The 19,143-nt window shown below is 51.1% G+C and overlaps 9 protein-coding genes across 9 annotated transcripts; 6 read left to right on the top strand and 3 right to left on the bottom strand.

Annotated features, from left to right (window-relative positions):
• Nucleotides 1–1,807: 1,807 nt before the first annotated feature.
• Nucleotides 1,808–2,659, top strand: N7515_000661 (pre-mRNA-splicing factor ISY1; the record flags this gene model as incomplete). The annotated part of the gene is made up of 2 exons (XM_056661405.1): nt 1,808–1,810; nt 1,907–2,659. 2 exons carry the CDS (start codon nt 1,808–1,810, stop codon nt 2,657–2,659), a joined length of 756 nt encoding a protein of 251 aa, XP_056526571.1.
• A 189-nt stretch (nt 2,660–2,848) lies between these two features.
• Nucleotides 2,849–3,847, bottom strand: N7515_000660 (putative GTPase MTG1; the record flags this gene model as incomplete). The annotated part of the gene is made up of 2 exons (XM_056661404.1): nt 2,849–3,604; nt 3,677–3,847. The coding sequence occupies 2 exons, from the start codon at nt 3,845–3,847 to the stop codon at nt 2,849–2,851; spliced, it is 927 nt and encodes a 308-aa protein (XP_056526570.1).
• A 632-nt stretch (nt 3,848–4,479) lies between these two features.
• N7515_000659 (uncharacterized protein) lies at nt 4,480–6,910 on the bottom strand (the record flags this gene model as incomplete). Its single annotated transcript, XM_056661403.1, has 2 exons — nt 4,480–5,144; nt 5,209–6,910. The coding sequence occupies 2 exons, from the start codon at nt 6,908–6,910 to the stop codon at nt 4,480–4,482; spliced, it is 2,367 nt and encodes a 788-aa protein (XP_056526569.1).
• Nucleotides 6,911–8,077: 1,167 nt separating this feature from the next.
• Nucleotides 8,078–8,515, top strand: N7515_000658 (uncharacterized protein; the record flags this gene model as incomplete). Its single annotated transcript, XM_056661402.1, has 1 exon — nt 8,078–8,515. The coding sequence occupies one exon, from the start codon at nt 8,078–8,080 to the stop codon at nt 8,513–8,515; it is 438 nt and encodes a 145-aa protein (XP_056526568.1).
• Nucleotides 8,516–10,086: 1,571 nt separating this feature from the next.
• N7515_000657 (uncharacterized protein) lies at nt 10,087–10,878 on the top strand (the record flags this gene model as incomplete). Its single annotated transcript, XM_056661401.1, has 1 exon — nt 10,087–10,878. One exon carries the CDS (start codon nt 10,087–10,089, stop codon nt 10,876–10,878), a length of 792 nt encoding a protein of 263 aa, XP_056526567.1.
• Nucleotides 10,879–11,927: 1,049 nt separating this feature from the next.
• N7515_000656 (uncharacterized protein) lies at nt 11,928–12,299 on the top strand (the record flags this gene model as incomplete). The annotated part of the gene is made up of 2 exons (XM_056661400.1): nt 11,928–11,971; nt 12,101–12,299. 2 exons carry the CDS (start codon nt 11,928–11,930, stop codon nt 12,297–12,299), a joined length of 243 nt encoding a protein of 80 aa, XP_056526566.1.
• A 756-nt stretch (nt 12,300–13,055) lies between these two features.
• Nucleotides 13,056–13,604, bottom strand: N7515_000655 (uncharacterized protein; the record flags this gene model as incomplete). Its single annotated transcript, XM_056661399.1, has 1 exon — nt 13,056–13,604. One exon carries the CDS (start codon nt 13,602–13,604, stop codon nt 13,056–13,058), a length of 549 nt encoding a protein of 182 aa, XP_056526565.1.
• A 1,469-nt stretch (nt 13,605–15,073) lies between these two features.
• On the top strand, nt 15,074–15,718 carry N7515_000654 (uncharacterized protein; the record flags this gene model as incomplete). Its single annotated transcript, XM_056661398.1, has 1 exon — nt 15,074–15,718. The coding sequence occupies one exon, from the start codon at nt 15,074–15,076 to the stop codon at nt 15,716–15,718; it is 645 nt and encodes a 214-aa protein (XP_056526564.1).
• Nucleotides 15,719–17,414: 1,696 nt separating this feature from the next.
• N7515_000653 (uncharacterized protein) lies at nt 17,415–18,920 on the top strand (the record flags this gene model as incomplete). The annotated part of the gene is made up of 3 exons (XM_056661397.1): nt 17,415–17,727; nt 17,980–18,118; nt 18,176–18,920. 3 exons carry the CDS (start codon nt 17,415–17,417, stop codon nt 18,918–18,920), a joined length of 1,197 nt encoding a protein of 398 aa, XP_056526563.1.
• Between the last annotated feature and the right edge of the window lie 223 nt (nt 18,921–19,143).

The following is a 19,143-nucleotide window of genomic DNA, read 5'->3' as shown; positions in this document are numbered from 1 at the left end:
GCCAGGTCCACTGTAATCCCTTGATCCAAGCGGGCACACGAGCGGCAGCCGACAAGGAGCGGCTGGAACGAAGGGGATATGGGGGGGGCTATGTGGTGAGATGTGACTCTGGTGCCTACGACCAGAAGCGGGGGCGACACTCATTTTGTTTTTGTTCTTTTCTTTTGTTATAGTCTAGACTTTTCCATTCGAAGGCGACTGGTTGGAAATGCGCAAAGCGAGTTTCCAACAGTCGTCCAGTGGGCTGGCACCCACACTTTCCAGCTGTCGGCAGGCCTGACAGCAATCCCGCATAGCAGCTTATACTTAGAGCGAGCTACATCGGGCAGATGAATTTCTCTCTCTCTCTCATAGGAATTAATAATAATCAATAATATGAAGCTAGAATTGGCTAAATATAGGCAGAATTGAAATTCCCTAAGGAAATGAAACATTAATTACCGAGAATTAACAGATTATCTCTGATAGAGACTGATGTATTGGAGTTTACAACCCTACATTCCGATGATCCAGAGCCATTCGAGCTCTACGGTGTTTCTCTATCTCTTCAAGCCGCAGAACTATTTTGGGGATTGACTTCCATGCCTCTTCAACACTCAACAGACCGTGTCGAATCCGCTGCCGATTGAAGGAGACTCTTTCCCGGGTTTTTGGCGGAAGCAGTTTACCATATAAGTCCACAAAGAATTTGTCCTCCGGCGGCAGATTGAGAAGAATATCCGGAGAGATGCAGCCGACTAGATAGCGATACTGCATTTGAAGATACCCAATTATGTATTGGTTGCCGCCCGGTTTCAATGCGTCTTCGACAATAACATCGATCAGAGCTAGGAATTTAAGAGAAGATCAGTACACGACCAGGACTAACGAAGACTGAAGCCAAGACAAAGTTGAAAGAGGCATCCATGCTATGACGCTTACCATCCAAATAAAATAGCCGCTTTGGAAATCGGCATCGTGAAGAATCATGTAGGAATGTGTTCGTCGATAGACTCGATTCTGAGAGATCCATATGCCAGAAACTCGCGGGAACAAGCATAACCCCCGGGAAGCCGGGAGGTGCGGAAGGCATCACCAGTCTGTATCCTGGCCAGCCTAGAGGGAAAACCCTAGCATGCTTATCCACGTATATATCACGAGGGACTGAGGATGGTCGGAGTCCTTGCTGAAGAACGACAGAGCGGGCATCTTCAAGTTGTTCGTCTGCAACCGCAAGATAAAATTCGCAAATGACTAAGGGATAGCCTAGGATCGCAATGATAGCATCGCCAGTGATACAGTGTCTGATTCTGTGCTCCTCGAGAGATCCTGATACGTGGAAAAGGGGCCATGAGGAGGTTTCTTGAAGAGGTCGACCGGCGTCAGCCATTTGTCATATCTGGTGGGGATGATATCGGAAACGGGATTGTGGAGAGCTTTGAGCTCGTTGGGGTTTGCCGGCGGAGGAGGCAGGAAGGATGCAGCAAATACAGTTGGATTGATGCTGACTGATGGACTGAGGAGGAAAAGAAAGAAGAGAGAGAGGAAGGAAGTCCTGGGTGCACTTACTGTGCACATAGTTCTGTTCAAGCACTAAGCCGAAAAGGGAATCGGCCCTGTCATCATCGTCCAATTATGTAGTCACGGTGACCCACCAACCTTAACTACTGTACTCCAAGGCACGTGACAGCCGCGCGGCAAGGCGGCAATAAGCGCTCCACTTCAACCTCAAGCTGTCGAGCTCTCGATTTCCTCTTCGGATTTCCTCCCTGCCAACGCCGCTCGATACCCGAATTTCTCGGGTCGCTGACTTGGTCAATTCTCCATCATGGTGAGCATCATCCTGCCCAACTCAAGTCTATTTGGAAATCTCCGTATTGAAGCCATGTCACATTTTTGCTAACTCTAACTCCCCGCAATTCAACAGGCACGCAACAGTGAAAAAGCCCAGTCGATGCTGTTCCGCTTCCGAGCGCAGCAAGCAGCCGACCTTGGAATTATCGATATAACCCGCACACGCCGCCCCAAAGCAATCACATCCATCGACCAGGTCCCCGTATGCGAGCGCTGGCGCGGCCAAGTCGTCAAAGAGATTTCCCGCAAAGTATCACGCATCCACGAAGTCAGCCTGAGCGATTACCAGATTCGTGACCTCAATGACGAAATCAACAAGCTCATGCGCGAGAAATGGGCGTGGGAAATGCAAATTCGCAATCTGGGCGGGCCGAACTACATGCGTGGATCGAGTCGGCTCTACGATGACGAAGGACGCGAGATTCCGGGCGGTGGCAAAGGATACAAATACTATGGCCGTGCCCGGGAGCTACCTGGTGTCAAGGAAATGATCGAGGCTGCAGTTGCCCGCGCGAAAGGACCGACCGAGGAAGAAGAGGCTGTTTCTGGTCGAGGGGGGGATATTGCGACGAGGAAGGTCGATGCCAGTTACTTCGGATATGGTCTTGACGAGGAAGATGGGACGTTATTGGCATATGAGAAACAGAAGGAGAAGGAGGCTCTTGAACATCTGCGCAGTCAAAAAGAGACCGATGCTGAAGATGGATGGCAGTCGCTACCTGGTGATTCGGGTGATGGGGTGGAATGGAGGCTCCCGACACTGGAGGAAGTGCAAGAAGAGCTGGTTGATAGGCGGCGACGCCGCCTTCTCGACAAGATCTCTTGATATGTCACCGCGTACAAAACCTTTTGTTTACATCTTTGTCCTTTGCCTTGGTTCGGCGTTACAGGTGCCTCTGCCAGATATTCACATCTCAAGCATTATCTTCTCTTTGTTCGTAATGACATCAATTGATTATTATTTGAATGATATACACCAATAGCAACGAAGACAACTTCGTTAATATACACTATGTTACAGATTGCTAGGAGCATCGGGCTTGTTCTTTCGAGTCGTCCTTTCCACCCTCAAAGCCTGCGTCATGCTCATGCGCGCCGCTTGAGCAGGATCTGCTCGTCGTCGTTCCTCTTCCTCGAGGTCGTCAATCAAAAAGCGACCCAGCTCTCCTTGTCTCCATTTCTGTATGAAAAGAAGAGCGGCCCCCTCCACGTTCGGGACTCCGCCTTTCCCAAGCAGTCCGGTTTGGCGCGCAAAGCTTTCAATCAGCGGAACCACGTCATTGGTCGGTTCCGACCAGCGCTTATATATTGCCGGGTCTTGCAAATTGATATGATACAGCAAGTAATCCGCGAGGGTGACCGGAGAAATGACGTTGTCTTTCACACAGCCACAGAGAGCCAGCTTCAGCATATTTTCTGCGTCCGGGACATACGGCATGAACACACCCGGCGTGTCCAGGACATAAACGTGTGACCCATTCTCGCGTTCGATGATCTTCACCTGCGTGGCGATTTTGCGTGTGATACCAGGCTGTTGTCCGGTTTTCATGGCCTTGGCTTTCCCCGTTCCGGAGTTGCGCAGGTTGTTGATCAGTGTTGACTTGCCGACATTGGGCATTCCAACAACCAGCACTCGACATCCTACTAATTTATCAGGGGCCTCGGCATCCGTTCGGAGGTGTTTGATGATCTGGCTGACATCCTGCCGCGCGGATGAGCTGGTGAAGAACACGGTGCTATTAGGATCAAACGTCTGTAATTTCCGTTCAATCTATAGCATATGTTAGCAGAGAGGCTCGGTGGTCTTTTCCTCCCTCAACACTCCGGAGATATATCAACTTACTGTTTTCTGCTCAACCGATTTGGGAATGCTTCCAAGATCTCTCTTGGTATAGACAACCAGTCGTCGCATCTTTCCCAAAGCCTCCTCGAACATTGGGTTGATCGAAGTCACGGGCGCTCGATAGTCCCGACATTCGACGACATAATCTATCGTTGAGAGCATGCTCTTCATCTTGGTCAGACCAGCCCGATGGTGTCCTAGGAAATAGGACCTAGGAACCGCCCCATGATGGGGAAAGGCACTGCGTGGAATGAATTGGGCCATCGCAGCTGTAATCTTTCAAGTAATGTTCAATCCGGTGAAACGCGATTCATCTTAATCGGCGCAGTGCCACTCGCTCTGAAAGTGTTTAGTGGTCAAAGATATTGCCCGCGGAAGACGGCAAAATCCGTCAAATGCTCCGGGCGGAGAGCAGGGCGGTGTACAACAAATCAGCCTCAACGCCAAGACATGCCAAGTCTATGTATATGGATACTCCGTACCGTGGTGGAAGTGTTGCTTACTGGTGTTGAATCACGTGTATTGGTTTCTCATGGAGTCCTGCTATCTAGGTTGAAGATTCTAAAGTAATGAACTCAAGTTCTTTCCGGAACAAGGCATGGAGGTTTCTTCAGCAGGGATTATTATTGACCGTCCCAAATCCTTGTAAGAAGGTATGCACAAGACGGGAATTAAATGGTTCAATGAGATCGTTAACTATGAACTATTCGGGGCTCACGTTACTGTTAGCTTCACGGTAACCCGCAAAGGTGTAAGACGCCCGACTTCGACCGAAGTCGAAATTCAGAATCTTCGCGCGACAACTACCACTTGGTGGGACCGAAAGTCTCACCCTCAGCGAGAGGCTGGCGAATGGCTTTATCAGTTACGTCCATGGTGCCACTAGCGATTCTAGTTCCCCACCACTCAGGGAAGGGATGATTGGTCAAGTTGAGTGTCAAGAAGATCAAAATAGTGCACAAAGCGAGACCAACATCCAGACCAGCGGACAGGACGTAGTTGTACTGCATCCACCAGCCGCGCCAGCGGTCACGGATGTACTTATTAAAGACGAAGCCAACAATACCCCAGGTGAGGTAGTTCAGGGGCGTAGCGGGGGGAATCAAACCGGAACCGCCGAAGATAATAGGCGCGCTGAGGTACCTGACCGGGCTCCTGGGGAAGCGACGGGCGGCGAAGTAGAGGATGACGGGGAGGCCGGCGCCGGCGAGGAAGAACCACATCAGGGGGGAGTACAATTGGCCCGGTGAGAACATGCGGGCGGGCCCGATGACACCCCAGATGACGGAGGCGTTGAAGAACACGCGACCATTTGGACAAGTGTAGTGGTTGGGCTGGAACTGGGTGCAGACGTCCTTGATTGAACCGAGGGCCCAGTTCATGGTGGCGATTTGGACGAGGGAGGACCACAGACCGGCGATCATCTGGGCAGAGAAAGTCACACGAGGGGGGATCTTCATGTAGTGACCTGAAAAGACGGAAGGTCAGTAAGGTTATAGCGATATGGGGCAGTAGAATTAGCGGAGGCTCACCAATTTTCAAATCCTGGGTGAAGTACATTCCCTGGTACATGCTAATGTAACCATAAGTCTTGAACAACATCATGGCCATAGGACGACCGGGCTGCATGTAACCGATGATGAACTCAGTGATAACGTTGAGACCGATGTCGATGTTGGTAGCAGCCTTGATGATTCCAATAGGAACGAACCAAACGACCGCGATGATCAGGGCGATGATAAACGCCCACCAGCTCAGATGGGTCGGGTACCCCAGGGTAACGCCGAAGCCAATAGCGGTCATGGAGATGGTGACGATACCGTACCACAGGAGAGGAACCTCCTTGTAGTTAGCCATGAGACGGCCGTGGACATCCTCCTCCTCTCTACCGACGCGACGGAAACGAGCCCAGATATCCTTTCCGTGGAAAAGACCGGCGTGGACGAGAACAGCAATGATACTGGCAAATGACAGACCATAAGCGAGCATGAAAGTGGTGGAAAGGAAGAGGGGGGAATAATTTTCGTATTTGACGGGGTCGAAGGTGTAATCGGGAGTCAAGATGCGGGAGACATTGTAACGGACGGCGGTATTGTCGTAACTGTTAGAGTCGCTCATGGGCAGGTACTGGGCGTAGAAGAGGTTGGAGTAGTGGATGGCGGGTGTGACAATGAGGAAGAAGACGACCATGCCAATCAAGGTATTGGAGATGGCGTACCACGGGGCAATCAGCGGACTGAAGTTGAATCCGGAGATCTGTGTCCAGTCGAATGTCATGGGGAGGAGGGAGAGACCGGTGGAACCACCGAAGAGCTGGTTGACGATCACGTTCTGGGGCTTGATCCAGGTGATCCAGGCGAAGATGCTCAGGAACGGAGCGATATAGCCGGGGAACCAGTACCAGCAGAATGAACCCAACATACAGTACAAGAACATCTTGTACTTACCAATGGTCCAGCCAGCGGTCTTGGCTGGGTCTGGTTTGGAGCGATCGTGAAGCGCAGTGAAGAGAGACGCATTGATGAGAGTAGAAGGCCAGATCATGGCGGCAGGCTGCACCAGGAAGCGGGTGAAGAAGCCAGCCATGCCAAAGCCCATCATCTGGGTAGAGACACACATGAGAATCTCGAAGCCCCAGCCAAAGTGTTGCCCGTAGAAGGCACGCTGAGCCAAGAGCACATCCGTTGCGTAAGCGGCACCACCACCGAACGTGGCGTTAGCCATGATGACCGAAATCGCGTGCTCCTTCTTCGTAAAACGGCCGGGATTGAGTTGGAATTCACGACCGAAGACTCTGAATGTGTGTTTAGGCATAAACTTCTCCCATGCCTTCCCGACGGGGTACGCGACGACCTGTGCGATGTATGAAGGAATGACAATGTATGGCTGACGCATGGAGAACAGCATGTTCAGGGCAGACCCGATGGTAGCAAAGATCAGTCCAATCACCCAGGCGCGCAAGGTGTTGCAGTTCCCACCCTCATCGATATTGGAAACGGCAGCACGAACTTCAGGGTAGGGAGAGTTGTCCAGGAGCTCATGCGCGATCACTTCCTGGGTGCGTTTGTCGTTCGTGCCCAGGGCCTCATCGAGTTCGTCGACAACATCATCGGGCAAGTTAGGATCCCAATGATGGTGTTCTTTGAGGTTGCGCAGCTGCTTGAGGGTGTTATCGGGTGCGGTCTCATCGACCATCATACCCGGGGTGACGGCGACAAACTCGTCCTTCTCCATAGTGAAAGATGTTGAGTCAGAAGCAAACTTCACGAGAAGAGGGACATGCGGGAAGGAAGTAGCAGTAAAGGGGATAGTATTGATATATGAGTTAAAGCTCACTGTTCACCAGCAACCCCTCGGCCTTCCTCCTTCCGCCTTATCGACCAAACGCCCTACCTCGTGCTTATCCCCCTTCTCCTGTGCGAGCCCCGACCTTTGACTTGCTCGGGCTCTTCCTCTCATCGATCGGCCCCGCACCCCACAGAGCCACAACTCGGAACTTTTACCTGCCTCTCCTGGCTATGTATGCCAGGTGGGCCACGAGGCTGAATGCATGTGGATATTTGGGGAGGGGTGTCTGAGCACCCGAAAGCTTACTGGACGAGATGATTCGACAGGAAGCAACGACAATTCTCTGTCCAGTTGCCAGTATCTACATGTGGGTGCCGAGTTCCAGTCTTCCAGACGCCTAGGAGCTTCCCGTCAACTGGCAAGCCTTCCGCCAACTGGCGAGACTATCCAAGGATTCACTTTGAGGCAAGTGGGACCCCAATTTTCATCAAGTGGTGAAAAAGGAATGGTCTGGTCGAAGCCTAAGGTATGCTTTTAGCTAATCTCATCTGGGATCGGACCTAGGACTCTGGTCATGTGGTGAAATCCAATGCCTAACACAATTGGCCAAGCATCTATACTATTGATTGACACCACATCTTTCTATGTTTGCTACATATGATGGAATTTCTATTATAATAAATTCTGTCCTCATGTATCTAGGGATTTTTCAACACCAGTTCATTCTGTTTGCATATATCGGCTTCCAGATTTAGAGGGCTCTCCATGTCATGATGATTTCTCCATGGTTAGGTGATGTCACCTGCCAACGGACGACCAAGTCTAATCTCAGAGGCATTACCTATCATCGCCAGGTCCTTTAAGTACAAAACTACCTTTGAACCACCATTTCCTTTGCAATCAATATCGATGAGCTTATTGACCATTATAGTCCCGAGGGCTCGACGTCAACGAGGCATCCGGTTCCCCAAATACGGATGGCGACGACACTTCACAGTAACAGAAGATTTCTATTGAAAAGTCGCCTACAACGCCGAGACATGGGACAAGGAAACATCGAAAAGCGTCTATGAATGGGATATCAATCTTTTCACTGTCGAGGGGTACCTCCGAATGCTGGTCCAACGCGAAGAGCACATGCGAACAAAGCGCCGCGCCTATTTGAAAGCTATCAATAGCACCGAAGACAAAGTACAGGTCTGCGAACTCGACTCCCTGCTCGATAAAGTGAACAAGAAGTATTTCGAAAAGGAGCTCGAGCTTCACGAATGCGAGCTGGATCTCTTCAAACGACCTTTGAAGGAGATGTACGATACCCTGAGAAAAGACCCTACTTGGTATCTCCGGACGGAACTTGTAGAGGACTGTACCGCCAAGAGTGGCTGCTGCAGCCGTGACTGTGGATGCTGTCAGAAGAGACACTGGACTTCTAAGCGGAACCGCGGTATTGGCCATTGCACCGTGGAGTGTGGATGTTGCGTGATGGATCGGGGGTTCGAAATGTCAAATGACGGATCAAACAAAGGAGAAACAGAGGGACCGGTTCACTAAGAAACTCCGTGCTGATAATCCTACCTGTTGCATATGATAGAGGCGTACTTTTCGAAGCCTCGCCGCAAGATCAAGGCTGTTGGCGAGAAGCCTGTCGAGAAGCCAGTTCTGAAAGAGAAATGAGGATGCGACCATCTCTGGCTCTGGAGCGCTTGTTTCTTTTCCTGTTATTCAGGTCTTCCGGAGATCGCAATCTACAGTCCATATGAGAGATAATTTGGCCTAGCTACGAGATAACAAATTGGAATTACCTTTTTTTCCTATAAATGAAATGGGCTATCAACCAAAATATTCTGTCCAGTTGACAGTATCCACTTGTGGGTGCCAAGTTCCAGACGCGTGTTTAGCGAGGTTTCCGTCAACTGGCGAGCCTCCAGCCAACTGGCAAGTCTATTCCTGAGTACGAATTACCCCCATAATCCCACAGCAACAGCACGTACGTACAGCGAGCTAAATCGAGTTAATGAGAACATCGTCATCATCTCACAGCGACACATGTGGCGTCTGATGTGGTGTTTAATTCTTGGTAAGGCAGAAGGTAACTATTGATTTTTGGTTGGTTCACAAACTGCTTAATCTCATCGACCTCGAACTGGTGGCTAGGTAGTGCGATCAATGGCATTGACAACATGACTACTTGTTCGCCAGTGCGACTTCCTCTGATGTTTGCTCTTTAGATGGCACCTCCGATACTCAGAAATTGTTCGGATGTTTTCGTCTGACGCTTGCAGTTACTGAAGAAGGCTAGAAGCCTGAGCTCACTGCTTGTCGACTTAGTGTGGCGTCGCCGATGATCTACGACCGTAAGATATCACGAGTCACGACAACGACAACGACAACGACAATGACAACTACGACGACAACTACAGTGCCCAGTTACAAGGTGACAGATCAGTGATTTGGAACACTCAAAAGATGCGATTGATTACCGCCTGAGCTACGACTGCGGATCATGGTGCGATGTTGTACTAATGAGTGTTACATAAAGGAGAAGGGCTTTAAGTTTGAATTTTTCAAGTATGATACCTAGGGGCCAATGCAGACGCTTTTTTTCCATTGTAAAGTCTTCAGCGATCTTCACTGCCTGGTCGTAGACTCGTACTAGACCTAGGAATTTGCTGTCACAATTAGCAGTCCACCTTATGTGCGGCTTAATGAATCGGCGAGTACTTAAGGATAAAGATATTCCATGCTACTTACTTTGTATACTGCTCCAATCATTCAAGCACAGTGCGATACGATAATAGCGTTCATTCAACCGCGTTCCTGGCCCCGAGTCCGACCTGTGGGCTTCCCGTGATGTGGTATCGGTTGGGGACTTGGGATGGTTTCCATCCCCTTCAATTGTCGCGGCGCGGATACGAGGAGGCAACTGAGGTAAAGCAGCTCAGGGTCTGCTGAGTGCGTACGGAGTACTACCGCTACCGGGCAACCCTTAAGTGGCGCACCCGCTGATAAATAGGCGGACCGCGGACCCCACAGGGCATGCATTGCATGATGAATGCCAAATAAATATTGCAAACTTCTAAGTTCTGACGTTTTTACACACAATATACCTCAGCGCAGCCGCAATGGTCAGGGGTCAAATAGAAGTCCCCTCGCGCATCTCAATAAACTTTACCATCCATTTTTCCACACTGCATGCATTCTCTCTGATCCATTTCGAGGTCCGCATCACCAAACCCAAGTCATACATCAAACATAAACCTCACCGATCCGATCTCCGCACCACCATGCCGACCATGACCTCTAAAGCCCGTCTCTTTCACCTAGAGCGTCTGGCTTTCAGGGAACACTGCAACGACGTTGCCCTCTTTATCCTAGGCAACGCGGAATTGAGCATCGCTGAGCTCAACGACTTCATCGTGGAGCTCCGCGCCCATGTCACCGTTCTCTGGCTTGCCGGCAATATGCTTCTCCGCGACTGCAACCCCGATGACCTGGCACACCTGCCACCCGGGTTCATGACAGGTATGCAACCTCGCCTGGGACGATCCCCCATGACCGAGTTCGCCTGGGGATGCTTCCAGCCCAGGTCGCGGTCCCAGGCGAGGTTGCATACCTGTCATGAACCCGGGTGGCAGGTGTGCCAGGTCATCGGGGTTGCAGTCGCGGAGAAGCATATTGCCGGCAAGCCAGAGAACGGTGACATGGGCGCGGAGCTCCCCGATGAAGTTGTTGGGCTCAGCGATGCTCAATTTCGCGTTGCCCAGGATAAAGAGGGCAACGTCGTTGCAATGGTCGATGAAAGCCCTACCCTCTTGGTCAAAGAGAAGGGCTTTAGGGCTCATGATCGGCATGGTGGATTTGAGATGAGATACGAAGTGCGGAGATTGGATTGGATCGGTGAGGTTGATGTATGACATGGCACGGTGAAATGACTTCGAATGCACCCCTTCCTGGGGCTAAGCGAATATCAAGTGCGTTGCCAGGAAACATGAATGGAAAAAGTGCATTCCCGAAGCCCGATATGAACAAGGACAGTAAGGTTGCTCAAATCCCGATGCATAAAATGCGCGGGAAACATACCGGGTGACTCCATCTGAGACAACAATTAGGACCTTCAAGCGTGGCTTGAAATATCTCTTTGCGCGTTCAGAATATCCGGCTAGCTGCAGGCATATGTGCTGACCAGAGGCATAGGGCCGCATAGTGTTAAGCGTTTGGACCAAGGCACGTTGCCTGCTAGCATTGACTAGAAGGCATAAAGCAGTTGGTCAGTGAAATGTTTGATAAGCGACATTCAAAAAGATCATGCAGTCATAAAACTGCGAGGCAGCAAGGTAGCAAGCCTGTGAGATGGAGTGCAGTAGGTAGGGCTTGGATGACCGGGCTGGACTTACGTTGATCCGAAGTACCTCACGAAAGCATAAGGAAGTCTAACGGCATCGCATCCAGGTTCATCAGTGGGGATTTCACAGGGACAGGGCCTGGACCAGTGGACCTTGCAGTGTCAAAGAATCGAAAGTGCGAAGAGTTGAAGATGAGAAGAGGTGCAGGTGGGAAGTTCAAATGGACTGTCTCAGCAGCAGCTATTTAAGTCAACATACTGCCCAGAGCGGTTGGCGGGCCGGGATTACATTAGTCCGGGGTGCTCCCCCGGTCATTGAACTCGGACCGAAGGCGCCCCAGGATCAACATTATCCCGCACCGGTACCCACTCCAATGAGAGGGCGTGGATATCACCGAGGAAGCCCCGGACCCTGGTTGCGATGATACGGTGATACCCATCCGGCCATCCCTACTGTACACATCGGTTTGGCCGGGTCCGACGATGCCGTGACAATTGAGCGAATCAGGAAGAGACTGCTGCTGCACCTTTTCATGATGCTTCTGCCAAGGAAGATAGCGTCGGCGCCGAGATACCCGGGACCGGCGCCACTGCCGCTGCCGCTATCTGGCCAGTGCCGGCATGGCTACCGTTGCTGCTCACCAGTATTCCGAGGCTGCACACGAGTCATCGAAAGATTAGGAGGATCTCAAGGCTGAGGCACAGCCGGCAGACAGTAAGCGAACACCGTTCTGTGATTCCAACCAGCAATCTGTCTGCTGTCATGTCGATCGACACTAATCCTGTGCTCGCAGTCTTTGCGGGCGATTGCGAAGCTCTTCTCAGCAAGCTGAAGAAGCCATCCACGAACAGGCTGGCCGCATACACCAGCAACCGTCGGTCGAGGTCGTCGAGCCCACCAATCCCGCCAAAACCAGCGAGAGGATAACTCAATCCAATGCCAACGCATCAGACGCCAAGCCTGCTGCCGACAGCAACCTTGTGCCCAAGTAGAATGATGGGGATTCTCGTTCTAGAGTCAAATTCGGTCAGTTACAGTTGTTTCTCTGATGGTGCGGCAGACAATAGGCCCAAACAATCCTGCGCACCGTGTTTGTTGATTTCCTTGGAGCCTTTCGTGCCAGTTGGTCTGGCTCCCTTGGTACGCTGTCCGTGGATAATGAGCTCCTCAAAATGATGATGCACATACATGGGCTCGCGGTGACTAAGTCACTGACTGGTTGCCCCCGACCATTAACTGGTTTAGCGCGCTGTTTTGACGTGTCCGATTGTTGCGATATGATGTCGTTCATACTTCGGGTCTGATAGACAATAATACGAGTCCACCTAGCTGCAAAGCACCAATTTTGGCATCGAAACGAGTGCACAGTATACTAGCTACTCGCTAGCATGGACGGAGTATATGAGAGGCGTTACAGGTGATGCTCAAATGACGGCCAGGTAATGGGAAATCAATGATCACTGTTAGAGCAGGCGCACGCCCACGCAGACATATCCGTGTTACGATTACCAGACTCTACTAAATAAGTTAGAAGCTTAAGTGACGTTAAAGTGACAGCCAGGTGAATTGAAAATGGAGTATCATTGCGGGAGCAGGCGCACGCCGACGCAGACATTGTTATCTAGCTCACCGACCAGTTGATTATCAGCTTCCCCATCTCAAAGGTTTCGTGGGACCTTCTGGCTGATGACGCGAAATGAAGAAACAAAGGAAAGGGCAAAACCACCATAAAACGAAAAACAAGACACTTAACGCGGCTGGAGGCTCGGTTGGAAATGAGGGAGTTGGATAAGACGACCACCATGCCAATCGTCCGACTCGGTTGGATAGATTACAAGGGGAGCGAATAATGGGAAGTTCTCGGCGAAGTCCCAGCGCTGCCCACAACGTTTGATTCCATCCGCGAGGCCAAATATTTCGTTGGACTGCTGATACTGGTATTGCAGCCAAGCCAGTTCTCGCTTCGTATAGAAGCATCCCCAGGCGAACTCAGTCATGGGGGATCTTCCTGGGCGAGGGAGCTCGTCACTCATGAATCCGGCTGGGATCTGCGGGAGGTTGCCGGGTTTGGTGTCGTGGAGTAACTCATTGCCGGCGACGCAGAGGGCGGCGAGATGGGTTTGCAGCTCCCTAATGGAGCTGGCGAGCTGTGCATCTGTCAAGTTTGTCTTGCTGGCGACGGAGAGGGCGACCTCGTCGCAATGGTGGATGAAAACCCGACGCTCATGGTCAAATAGAACGGCTTTCAGGCTCGGCAAATCCGTGATGGATGCGGAGAGCGGGTCGGTGAGGTCCATGTCTGATGCACCGCGGGAGGTTGGTGATGGGGACGTCGGGATTGATGGAGATGCGTGCAGTGTGGGAAATGGATGGCAAAGTTGAGCGAGATGCCTGAGGTGAATTTCTTCTTAAACCCAGGTCATTGCGGCTGTGTTGCGCGGCTGGTTCGCGGCTGGTGATTGTGAGGTTACTCGATTTGGGCAGGAGGGTACGACAAATAAGGCGGCCAACGACCAGCCACAACAATAACGATGCCATACCCTTCTTACTCCGGCTATAGGCAACGCCATACAAACCCTTCTACTAGAGGAGTAGGCATTGCTACCGATACCGCGGATATGTCGATTTGAACATAGATGGGTGTAGGTGTAGGCTCCGCTCCACCCACATCACGGACCATTCAATAATTGCAGATAGAGTGACAGGCTTCACCTGCTGGGCAATGTGACTCTTTTCAGGCAGGTCTATACACCGGCATTCCCATGAATACATGAATCAACGTTGCCTTCACATAGAGTGAGTAGTGCTCTCTCCTCGGTTGGTTGACCTTTTCTCCATGATTTGATATCAGCTGCACAATGGTGATCTGACTATACAACCAGTGTATCTTAGATGCGAACGTGCGTAAACATTCTATCAACATTCGGATAGTGGACCTCAACATGACCAGCGGCTACTCCTAGGCCAGCTCTACAGAAGGCTGCGGGTCAAAGAGCCCGAATGTAGTGTGTTGATTGCAGAGAAAAGACTTTACAGCAGAAATAAATTGCTCCCCATGGAAGCTTGTACAAGGGATTATTCTACTGGATATCCGATATTCAGAACCCAGAGCAAAGAGTGAGGCCTAGGACCCCCCGATACGATATAGTCCGGCACCACGTGTTTATCAAGCCCCAGGCCCCCAGCTTCGGCACCAAGGTCGTGCGTCGGCATTGAAAATAGTGCGTTGCCTTCTGAAATATAGAACGTCTAAAGTCATCGCGCACTCTGTAAACCGGACACTTTATACGACTGGGTCTGTTGCCGCTTGAGCCGTTCGATGACCAGCGTCACACGTATACTTGACCGAATATAAAGCGCAATGCGTTTTCTACTTTTCCACAAGGCCACCGCTGCCTGTTCCTGTTGTGATATGATATCACATGCTTGGGGCCTTTGTGATCAGGCTTCCCTTAAGGTAGCTAACTACTTGAACAGGCATCCTACCCGCTGTAGTTAATCAACTCTTCCTCCTATTGTCCCAAGAGTTCCTTCCTCAATTACTTTGCCGCCTGCCTCCCCCCAGCCCACCTATTTATTCTCACTCCTCCCCCACTTCTCTCACTTGTTCTCATTCCATGGAATCCCCCACCCTCATCCAGTTCCCTCTGTTCGTCCGTCTCACTGTCATTTCAAGCTCCCTCTTTCGCTTGATCTTCCGGGAGATCTACCCAACATAAACGACCTTCCACGCCGTTGTCAAGCGGCCCCGCCATCCCCTCCCAAGATGGATGACCGCTTGAACAAGCCGCTCCCTTCTCACCTACTCACCCATCACCCCTCGTGCCAAATTCTCTCCTGCCTCCCACGAGATGGTAGTCTCCGTGATGTCCCGTCGCCTCCTGACTGGCACCACCCGTCCATCCCTCCCCGCAACATCGCACACTTTGCCGAGCTCCCTTTGAAATTCTACGCTCTGCAGGAGACTTTCGAGGCGATCTTCAAGAAGCTCGAAGCAAACATCGCGAATCTCAAAGGTTTTGAAGAGACCGTTGGCATCCTCGAGAAGAAGACTGAGTCTATCCATCGTGATCTCGTCACCGGACTTGAGATCATCGACCAGAACATCTGGGACGCCAGCGTCATGACCCGAGCATCAACAACCTCGAAGAGAAACTCCACGGTCTCGACTCTCGAGTACGGGCTGAAGAACGTCAACATGAAGTTTAGCGTTGACGATTACAAAGTGGAAGGTGTCGATAACGGCAAGAAGGTCGATAACAACAAGGAGAACTTCCGCAGGGGGGCTCGTCGCGGGCGAGTGAGGCTGCCGTCGCTCCTGGCACCCTTCATCCAACCACATAGTGTGTCTCTTCTGGTGCTGCCTCAGGCTTTCCCACCCCGATTAAAAAGGCCCAGAATGCCTTTTTGAACAGTCTCTATGGTTTCGTCTTTCCTGTCTCAGCCCCTTTGGGGTTGAGTTTGGTTACTCATGAGGAGGAGAATGTACCCAGGTGAAGGATGCGAGAAAGGAAAAGGAAATACCGCAAAAGGAAAACCCCCCACCCAAAAGAATTCCAAACTTCTGAGTTGCTCGCTGTGGCTTCACCTGCATCCAACCATGGGGGTTTCTCGCTTGCTCGGTCGCCAACGATGAGTTGCTTGTATGATGTAGGTAGCTTGGAGACTGCACGCACAGCTTTCGCTTTCGAGGTTACCAATGAACAGATTTAATCACCGACTCCAATATAACTTCAGAAGTAGGCTGCGTAGCTACTGAAGAGCGAGAAACGCGAACCTGTCTGCGAACCAGGTCCGCCACTGGGAGTAGTGGGACTACAGGAGAGGAGAACACAGGGGTGGTCTAGAAGAGGAGAAGTGTGTCTGATTGTCCTATCCTTGCGATGAACCCTTTTATATCACAAATGCTGAATAATCCCCACACCGCTCATTTCACTACGATGGCGCAGTTCTCCCACTACAGTAGGTATTTTCTGGATAGTAGGTAGCAATGACATTTTCTAAGTTTACTTTCTTCAATCTATGCATCTCATGTCAGAACCTTCTCCCCGTAGCCTCTAATAAGTTTACAGGGTCGTGCGCGTTTGTCGATCTGGAAGCTTCCAATGGATTCCGAGCCTAGGAAACATGCATGACCGGTACAACATAGGGGTTTCAAGTCGCGGTGAGCTTGCCATGCTTTTCCCCATCATCGGCATCCTGTAGCTTTGTATCATAGCTGTAGGCCCTGACTCTGCACATGCAGAGACAGCCTGAACCTAAACATCGTACCTGTAATGTAGTCTGCCACGTCCCCATTTCTTGCTGCGAGCTTGTCATCTTTTTGTCTCACATCCTCATCATCAGCATCATGAACCCTCTCTCATGGCTGCGGATCTTGACACTACAAAGGCTGCCTGAGTCTTGATATCATACCTGTAACAGGGTCTGCACTATACGCTCCGGTATGCCTGCGCGAGCCATTACAAAGTTATCGTAGCTGGTCATTGATGTTATAATCCTGCCGTCCGTCTCGGGATGTAGGCTGATCAAGAGCAGTCTTCCCTTGTCGAGTTCTATATGTAGCAGTGCCAGTGGTGGTTCGAAAAAGCACTGCCAAATCCAGAATGATCTTATACAGCGCGGCTGGGATCACCTCGCCGGCGTTTGCTCTGGGCCATGTCCTCGGAGGGCTCCCCCCAATTCGGCGTCGTCTGCTCGGCACGGCTGGGAGGTCATGACCGGAATCTTCGCCGACGAGGCATGGACATGATCGAGAGCTGCGGCTGTATTTGTCGGTTCTCTAGCCATATTTGTCGATTGTCCTGCGCGCGAATGAGTCACATAGTCTGTATCAATCGACATAAGTAGATAATCATCCCCAGTTCATTTTTTCTGTGTTCTCCTCCTCCTGTACACACTCTCATTCATTTCCTGCTTCATCACTGTCGCTCCCATACCAAGAACGATCGTGCAAACTCTGGTGCCTTGACTTGTGTACATCCCTCTGCTTCAATACCTTGTCTTGTCTTCCCTCAAAGACTGTTTTCATTTATCTTCTGTGTTGTCGTTCCTCTATTCCATCATCAACTCCTTCACCCCATCCTTGGTCATTCTTTGGCGCATTGATGTCGGTCAAGAAGGAACCCACTCAGCAGTCGTTGCCGTATGGTGCGGCAAAGGATGATCAGAAGCCTACCGCTAGAGCAGATGAGATTCCCGAGCTGCGGCGAGGACGCACGATTAAACGGGGGCTATATCTAGCGACGGACCTCCCGCCCCTGTACAGGCTGCCAGATATCTTCGCTGACATGGCATCGAAAGCCCAGAAGCTGGGATTCGAGCGTGTTCTCTCTCAGCTTGGTGGTCGACCACTTCGAGTGGCGACAGTGTGTTCAGGAACGGAAGCTCCACTTCTGGCCCTGGAGTTGATCCAGGCGGGTAAGTGCAGTGACATATCTTCTTTGTTCTTTGTGTGCTTGTTTCGTTTTGCTTTGGTCGATTGCTTGGGTGTTGCTCCAAGGTTCATGTATACCATCGACGTTGCGGGTGTTGCGGGTCCAATGTCACATGGGTGGTCTTTGCCCTAACTCTACCCGCGTCCCTGTCAGCGCTTGGGGTCGATTTGAAGCAGTTGGCATCAGACATCTCAAAGATGATGATGAATCAATGGCTAATCTCTTCTCGGCATAGGTCTGGTGTCGAACCAGCAATTCCGGATTTCGCACGCCTTCAGCTGCGAGAATGTCCCGTTCAAGCAATCGTACATTGAACGGAACTTCCACCCACCGGTTTTGTTCCGAGATATTACAGAGCTCGGCGGAGAGAAGGCGTAAGTCTCCATCCTCATCTACCTCTGAATTGACCATGTAACTAACCTCCAGTCCAGGCGGACCGCCTATGGTTCCTTGGAAGCAATTCCAGGTGACCTGGACATTTTGATTGCTGGCACCGCCTGTGTCGACTTTTCCACTTTAAATAAGTTGCAAAAATCGCTCCAGGAAGGTGGAGAATCCGCGACCACGTTTGGCGGCCTGTTGCTGTACGCAGATAAATATCGACCCCGGATGATCATCCAGAAGAATGTCCGAAGCGCGCCGTGGGATGAGATTAAGGACGAGTGGGAGAAGCTCGGATACATGTGTGTGCGTGCCGTTGTTGATACCAAGCACTACTACATCCCACAGACGCGCGAGCGCGGGTACATGGTTATCATTGACCAGCGCCGCTTGAAAGCAGTCGGCCTGATTAGCCCTCTGGACCCGGGGGGAAAGACACTCACTGGACGCGTTAGCGATCTTATCAAGAAGTTCAAACGCCCAGTAAGTGCGCCTGTCGGACACTTCATGCTAGACGATGATGACCGCCCACTCGAGCTTATTGAGATGAATGCCTGCAAGGATCTCCGGAGTTGGGAACGGTGCAAGGTTCGCCACGCTCAACAGCGGAAAGACCGTGCTCTAGGCACCGGGAGACCATTCACTCGGTCCCTGCCCGGAGTCAATGACCTGCAGGCACCGGACTTTTATTTGCATCGTTTCTGGCGGCTACGGCAGGAGAGAGCATGGGATAGCATGGACATCAACTTCTTGATGCGCTTGCGTGAAGGATATGATATGAACTTCAAGGAGTAAGTTTTGCTCTACATTCACTTCACCTCAGAGATCGTTGACTAACACTTCACTCGACAGGTGTTGGATCACCTGTATCAGATCGTCGATCGAATCGAAAACCTGAACCATCTGAGTATATGTTTTGGAGTCGCGCGTTGCATAACACCGCATGGAATCCCATTCACAACCACCAGGGGCCGCCGGTATGCTAATCAACCCCTTGTAGTATGTGAGAAATATTTGT

The sequence above is a fragment of the Penicillium bovifimosum genome, assembly GCF_028826915.1.
Source record: "Penicillium bovifimosum strain IBT 22155 chromosome Unknown utg000001l_segment0_segment0, whole genome shotgun sequence".
NCBI classification, from domain to species: Eukaryota; Fungi; Ascomycota; class Eurotiomycetes; order Eurotiales; family Aspergillaceae; genus Penicillium; species Penicillium bovifimosum.
This window is presented reverse-complemented; position numbering and strand designations above follow the sequence as displayed.